The sequence below is a fragment of the Lactuca virosa genome, chromosome 8, assembly GCF_052849685.1.
Source record: "Lactuca virosa cultivar CGN04683 chromosome 8, Lactuca_virosa_CGN04683_v6, whole genome shotgun sequence".
Taxonomy (NCBI): Eukaryota; Viridiplantae; Streptophyta; class Magnoliopsida; order Asterales; family Asteraceae; genus Lactuca; species Lactuca virosa.
In genome coordinates this window covers 259,350,867-259,358,746 of record NC_136433.1, presented here as the reverse complement: position 1 = coordinate 259,358,746, position 7,880 = coordinate 259,350,867, and the positions used below count along the sequence as shown (strand labels likewise).

Below are 7,880 nucleotides of genomic sequence, written 5' to 3'. Positions count from 1 at the left end.
AAAACGTGACATGATTGCTCGATTTGATACATATGTTGTGATTATTTAAGTTGATTAGCAGGGTAAAAATGTTTGCACATTTTTAAAATTGTACATTGGCTATTTACTCATCTTTTTAATCTGTTAGATAAAAAAACCTGTGTACACGAACAATATTTATTCATTAAATTCTTTAGCCATACAATATTGTATGGTTGACAAATTAGCTTGTAGTTGTAAGGGATACATTTGTATATAAATGTAGCTGTGAAACATTCCACACATGAACAGTTTTTAAAATAGTTTGTCAAAAACTCATTCAAATTTAAAACGTTAGAAGTAAAACATGCGGAATTTGGTCTCATTAAGTTTCCATATAGTTGTCGAGTTGCAAGGATGAAACAATCATTACAAAAGCACAAGTATAAATGTTGTTTTTTCACAACCCAAAAGTCTTCAAATTGTCCCATTAAGTTTCCATATATTCGACAATCTATTTAATCTGAATAGAGATCAAAATATAAATGGTAGGCCTAATAACTAATGTTGAAGTCAACTCTTAAAGGTAATGGATAGGTTGATAATACAAACCCCAAAGTTAAATTCACAAAAATAATTTGAAAATATCAAAGGGATGGTAAATTTTCATTTGTTGGGAGAAACATATCGAAATAACATTGCTCAATATCAATAAACCATCAAGACTATTTTTATTTTTGAACATACAAGAATAACATTGATAACCCAACTAATCACATCCATTCAAAAACCATCTAACCCCAAGTGCATTGACAATACAGGTAATAGCAAAATACTTTACTTTTTCTTATACAATATATACGTAATATTAACATACTTTAATTATTTTAATCAATATCAACTATCACCATAATAGCAATATACTTATGTTTTTTTCACATATACTTAGACACCTATACTTTTTAGTTTTTACCCATAACAACTTACAAATAATATTATGAATAATAGCAACAAGCAAAACAAATCTTGTAAACATTTTACAAATTCATGTTTCAGAATACAGATTAAAACCACTAGCCCACTACAAAACCAATTCCAAACTCGAATATAAAAACGCATGAAACAATCATGTATAAATAATTTGAATGGTAACCCGTATATAAATAGCAACCATTTCCACTTGTCACACATCAATTAAAAAATGTCTACACTGCATTATACAAGCAGCCGATTGTTTAATAGATCCATTTGATCATAATAAAAGTTGCTAATGCTATAATAGTACCTCGAATATTACTAATTGCTTACAAATATAAGAAAATAAGCAAAATTTTATGACACCAAAAGACCAACCTTCATGATGCTATTGAATAGATGCCATACCCATTTTCGTAATTTTGCACACCTGTTTTGTAACTAAGAAAAAAGATATGTGTAAGTACAAAGGTATCAGAATCAATGGAAGTACATTACTATTTCAACAACTATCTTTCTTCTTCACAGACATATTAATGATCAAGAACTGATTATATAACCACTAAGAATAGTATAAATTGGGCAGATTGTGAGATTTTGTTGAAAAAAAATGCATTTAAGCTTATCTACAGAACCCAAAACAGCTAAGCATACAATGATGCATTCATAGAAGAGCAAAATTTATGAAATGGAATCTTCCATTAAAATACCTTGTGTCTCTTAGAACCCCATCTTGCTGCTCTTGAGAATTCCGCCCAGAAAACCCAACACTGCAAAGGCCAACAAAGGGCTAACATCCAAAGTATCGAACACCGGAGGGATAATATTCCTAAACAGATTCAAGTAAGGATCACACAAGTCTCTAATGGCTGACAATGGCTGTCTATCCCATGGAATATTCGGAAACCAACTCAACAAAACCCTAACCAACAACACCCCGCTGTAAATATCAAGCCATTTCGCCATTCCGGCCGCCACAACTGTCAATGGCGTATGTAGACGCGCCGGTCGGCCGCTCATGGTGGCGAAAAACAAAGGTCCGGTAAGGGGTAGTACGTTTTGTTGGAGGTTTAAATTTAGGGCGAAAGTAGCGATCTTCTGAGCGAATACTTTGGAGGCTGTGAGGGCAATTGCGAAGAGGGTTGTGATTGTTCTGGTTGGCCCGGTGAGTAGTGGTTCCGTCGGTGGATTGGGAGCTATTGTCGGCGACGATGAGGATGAAGATGGGGCGATAATTAAGGGTTTCTTAGGGTTTTTGAGTGATAGTTGAACGGGTTTCGAAGAGAAAATGGATTTGGGTTTAGAAAGAGAGACAATTGAGGGTCTGTGAGGGTGAAGGAAGGTCGATTTTTGAAGGATTAGGGTTTGGGAAGCCATTAGAGACACAGAAGAAGATGAGGAAGAAGCCATTATTTCCAATGAAGTTTTTTTGCAAGATTTTTCTTCACCCCAATCCTAAACTTTGTTAAACATCTGTAATGATTCTAGAACGTTCTAAACTAACCCTTTACAAACTGAAAATTTACAAAAGTCCCCTTTATTTTTAGGAGAAATGTAATTTGACCCCTGTAGTTCATTACCTAAACAATCTCAAACTTTGACTTTAAACGTTAAAGAAGATTTGAATTTTTGAAAGTTTCACAAAGTATAGATACATAAAGTTCAGGCAAAATGTAATAAGAACAATAAATTAAATTACCAAGCTTCTAATGAGTTAGCGCAACAACTTTTTAAATTAGTTTTTGTGATTCAACATTTTTATGCAATTAAGTCGTTAAACTTTGATTATTCTATCTACAAATGACCTTAAACGAAGAAAATCTAGTCGTTCCTATTTTTTTCTTACATATATATCCTTCATGAAACAACCATTTAAGCTCATGAATGTCATACATTTATCCAACCATGACTCTATTGGTATTTCATTGGTATCCAAAAAGAAGAGTAACCAAATTGGTGGAACTTTTTTTTGAAATTGGTTGCTATTTAGAGGCATTTGATATCATTGATTAGGTATATAAGTTGTGCCTTTTTATTTATGAGACTTTAGATCCTGACTTCTTTCTAGACAATTGCCTGACAACATTAATAGTAGCAAGATAAGAGGTAGAATGCTATTATGGGTAAAAAAATATATAAACATGTTGCCATTATTGATAAAATACAAACCAATAGTGATTATCTTCAATTTGCCTGCAAGAAGAGTGTGATACACAACACAAACCACCACATTTTCTAAAAGGGATATTGAAAGCAACAATTACACAAAAAATAACAAAAACTCTTATTCCGCATAAACCTAAACGCTAGTGATAATGAGTCCACAAAGAATCCCAATAATATCACGAAAATATAAGGTAATGCAATAATATGTGTCCAAAAGCTGGAAAATTATGAAATAAAAAAAATGATCTTGATTTATGGAAACAAAACAAACAACAAACAGATATTAAAAAAAAAAAAAAACAAATTCAATCTTCTTAATCTGCTCTTGATTGACCAGCACGTGAAGACAAAATGATGCCAACAATGAGTCCGTATAAGGCAAGAGCTTCAGCAAAGATGAGGATAAGAATCATACCCACAAAAAGCTTTGGTTGCTGTGCATTCGCTCTGTAAAATAAACAATTTTTTTTACATAATTCATGATGAAGATGAAGTGTTCATCTATGTTATCTTATATCTAATCAACAATTTCAAACCTACGATTATGTAGTGAAGATTTAAATGAATAGAGAAAGAGAACAATGAACAATACCTAACACCAGCATCACCAACAATCCCAATCGCCATTCCTGCAGACAAACCAGCAAGACCACAAGCCAAGCCAGAGGAAAGATGTGCATAGCCATCAAACAGATAATACGATTTTGCTTTAGGGTTAATCCCAGTACTGATGATAACAGCGATAATCAACCCATAAATACCAAGCACACCAGCCATAACCACAGGAACAATCGACTTCATCACTAGCTCAGGCCTCATCACACCCATCGACGCCACACCAACACCACTCTTCGCTGTTCCATACGCCGCCCCCATACCTGTACAAATCAATCACTCAAAATCTTAATTTCGATTTAATCCTTAAGTTTCTAATTCGACAAAAAAATAACCGAATAAAGGAATATATGGTTACGGATCATCACAACCATCTAATTCGAAGTTCTAAGGTATGAATTGGTTCAAATCGTAATAACTTAGCATCGTATGTGTAAGTATGGTTTGCTAAATCGACGATAAATCGAGAAATTACAAGGGTATTGAAATTAGGGTTAGGGATTTGATCACGTACAGGAGAAGACGAGGGCAGCAGCTGCGCCGAGGAAACCAAAGAAAGGGGCAGTTTCATCACCACTGAATGCTGAACCTGAAGACATTGTTAATCGATTTTGGATTAAAATCGATCGGAAAAGTGGAAACTGGAAAGAGTTTTAGATCTGTGTATGTGTGTATGTTGATGAACACCTGTCCTTTTGGATACCGAGAGGACGGACAGCTTTTTTGGAGGATTTTATCGAAGAAAAATCTTTCAAATTATTGATTGAAATCGGATCTATGGAAAAGTTAAATGTAAATTTATTTGGGTTAATCACACATTTTTATATTCCTATATAACTTAAACATATTTTTAGCATAAAAAAAACCCAATTTTATGCCATATAACGTGTCTAATATGGCTCTATTTTGGCAATAACAAAATATAATAAGCTTTTGTTTTTTGACGTGTCGTTCAATAATCATAGACTCTTCGTTAAACTGTGGTTACAGGTTGTATTTTAGCAAGCTGAGATCTTTTAGTGGTCGTTTTTGTTTGTTCACATGCCATCCAGTTTATTTGCCTTCAAACTGCATTGTAATCCGTTAGATTATCAATTTATTATGTTAGTTGTTCTTTGTTGTATGTATAAATAAGACATGTGTTGTGTCAATCGTAGATATAATTGTTGTATTAATTGTTAGAATTGTGATAGTGTTTGATAGGGGTTCACGTAAATATTGATGTTGACGGATGGAAGTTCAACGGACGTGTTATTCGTTTATGGAAGTTCAACGGACGTATTATTCGTTTATGGAAGTAACATGTTTATTTGAAGTCCTCTTAACTAAGCGTTATTGATATGGTTTTAATGGACGTCAATGTATCAACTTGTCATAGCTGACTTTTCTCGTTTTTCTTTACATTGGTATAGTTTTTTATTCTTCGTTTGTTTGTATCATAATTTCAGGGAAACCGTATCTCTACCATCATCAAGAAGACTATAATTTGAAACTTTGAGGAATTGTTGAAGGGTGGGTGATGTGTAAAATATAGTCTTGAGTTTATAACCGATTTCACTGTAATGTAGCTGGGGACTATCACATAACTGGGTAAGTGTACCCAATCGTATAGTAGTATAACATTGGTTAGATCGGGTATCGAACTCGTGGGGAATGAGAGTGAATTAATATCAAAGTATCCAATTTTCAGTTAATCTAAACATACATAAAAGTAAATATGTGAATTTGGTTATAAAACACATAACTCAATTAAGGCAAACAAACACAAAATAAAACTATGGAAATTTGATGGTGCTTCCACTTAAATTCAATTTCATCATTCAGTTATGGTTGATTTCTATTAAGTGGAATTAGATGTTCGTTTGTTGTTAACTGATTCCTAAGTGTATTAGTTCTCTTGCTTCATTCACTAATCTTAATGATCATAGGTATTCCAATCACAATGTTCATTTGGCTGTGTTTGGCCGAATTGGAGCCGAGTTTGACCGATTCCAAGTATTTTTTGCCGATTCCTATTTAGGTGCCTCAGGACATGCCTGAGTCTGAATACTCAGCCGATTAATCGGTCGCATATGCCGATTTTTGCAACACTGAGTAAATGGAAAGTATCATGAACAGTTTGTTGTGAACACAAAGGAAAGGACTTGTACTTGCAAAAAGTGGGACTTGATTAGGATTCCATGCAATCATGTCGTTGTTGCCCTCTATGATATGACAGGGCATGTGGAAGAGGTCAGACAAGCATACGATTGGGTGCATCTATGTTATTGTTTAGGACATGGAAGGAAATGTAAACCTTCAAGATTGATCCAATTTATGGAAGGGATATATGGCCAACGTCCGATGGCCTGTCCACATTACCCCCCAAACACCACAAAATAGGTACAACTTAAGTAACATAGATGACAATGTACATACAATGCATAGACGGAGCATATATAGGGGCAGGGGGGGCTGTGGCCCCCCTAACCTTTTTTTATATATAGTCCATAAGTATTGAAAAGGTTACATATTATGCCCAAAACTATAAAATTTTACTTTGGCCCCCCTGTTCTTCAATTTTTATACGTATTCTATTTTTGGCCCCCCCAAATCATAACTTCAAGCTCCGTCACTGATACAATGTATCCATTTGTAACCGTTTATCGTGTATAAATAAAGGTTGCTAGACAAAATAAAAAGATAAGGGGTTGATGAACCATCTACCCAAGGAAGTCAACCTAGTAGACTATCAAGGAAGCACCTAAATGTGACTTATGGAAAATGCAATAACACTTGATATAATTCCAAGACTTATAAATGGAGGTCCTATTGTTAGATGTGAAAGATCTTGAACATTAGGTAGACATGCTTATAAAGGAGGTGATGCAAGTGATTATGGAGGTGGCGGTGGATCAGGAATGCAACATGGTATGGGGGGGGGGGGGGTCATGTTTGTTAATTATACTTTATGTTTTTTGTTATGTTTCAGGAGTCATGTCATTGACTCTAGTGGTTTGGTATCTTAGGATAGTTAAGTTAAGTTATGGATCCTTAGTTATGTGGGCTACAAGTGTCCCTTTTTGCATGAATATATCGTTAGTTTGAAGATTATGACAACGTTATTTGATGATGCTATTATAAAATAGTCAAATTTTCTCATGTCTTTATTGGTTAAATTTAAGTACATAAACATATGCACATAACTACTACATATTAATCCACTATGATATATTGATCATCACTATCAAAATGGTCAAAACATCTAATTTGTTAAGGATTAAGTACAAAAACATATGGACGCCACTTACATCATCATATAACAAATATATGATTTCAACCTACCATTGCATATATATAAACAAGTACACAAACATATGATCATTTTTCATTCTTTCAAGATTTCCACTTATAGTCCATATACTTGGCTTTAAGGCATTAACCATTACAAATAATTCACTAACCAAAAAACATACAAGAGAATTTCAACTCTTACACTAACAACAAACACCAAAAAATATCCATTTATCCTCCAAAACATACAACACCCCACCATTACTTAATCCTTCACCCATTGTTAGCTACAAAGACAACCAAGTAGAAAACCCACGCAACATAGAAAAAAATACATGTACTTCTGATACGTGTATTTTTATACATATTTTTATATATCATATCTTAATATTTTAGCCTTTATTATTCTTATTTAGAACTAAAAGATACTTAATATGCTTTGAAATATTCAATTATAGTTAAAATGGGAGCTGAAATGCAAAAGGAGGAAAATGGAGCTAAAAAGATGCAAAAATGATATTGTTGGCAGATTGACCCCTCTTCAGTGTTTTGGGTATATCTGATGACTCGTAAGTCCAATTGACGAGATTCAAAATGTTCTGAAAACTAGACGAAATTTCCTACGACTTATGTGAGAGGGCCTTTTCGCTAATTCGGCACTTATCTTATCCAAAATCGGCCTTGAAGATGAAGCATAAAAGCTGGACGGAAATTCCCTCCAACTTACTTATTCCCCAAGCACCACTTACCTTATTTTTATTTGCTTAATCCCTAAGCCACCATTAGTTTCCTTATTCCTATCCAAATCTAATATTTCATATTAATTCCATCTCCATTCAACTATAAATACCTCATATCATTCACCCATTTTCATAATCTATGATATTCCACTT

At 33.8% G+C, this 7,880-nt stretch overlaps 2 protein-coding genes across 2 annotated transcripts; both read right to left on the bottom strand.

Moving 5' to 3' along the window:
* Positions 1–1,089: 1,089 nt before the first annotated feature.
* On the bottom strand, positions 1,090–2,397 carry YLMG1-2 (YGGT family protein). Its single transcript, XM_079069238.1, has 2 exons — positions 1,644–2,397; positions 1,090–1,374 (listed from the first exon to the last, which is right to left on the bottom strand). The coding sequence occupies exon 1, from the start codon at positions 2,341–2,343 to the stop codon at positions 1,654–1,656; it is 690 nt and encodes a 229-aa protein (XP_078925364.1). The 5' UTR covers positions 2,344–2,397; the 3' UTR covers positions 1,090–1,374; positions 1,644–1,653.
* A 909-nt stretch (positions 2,398–3,306) lies between these two features.
* LOC145132871 (V-type proton ATPase 16 kDa proteolipid subunit-like) lies at positions 3,307–4,453 on the bottom strand. The gene is made up of 3 exons (XM_079067814.1): positions 4,229–4,453; positions 3,692–3,977; positions 3,307–3,546 (listed from the first exon to the last, which is right to left on the bottom strand). Exons 1-3 carry the CDS (start codon positions 4,311–4,313, stop codon positions 3,414–3,416), a joined length of 504 nt encoding a protein of 167 aa, XP_078923940.1. The 5' UTR covers positions 4,314–4,453; the 3' UTR covers positions 3,307–3,413.
* Positions 4,454–7,880: the final 3,427 nt, after the last annotated feature.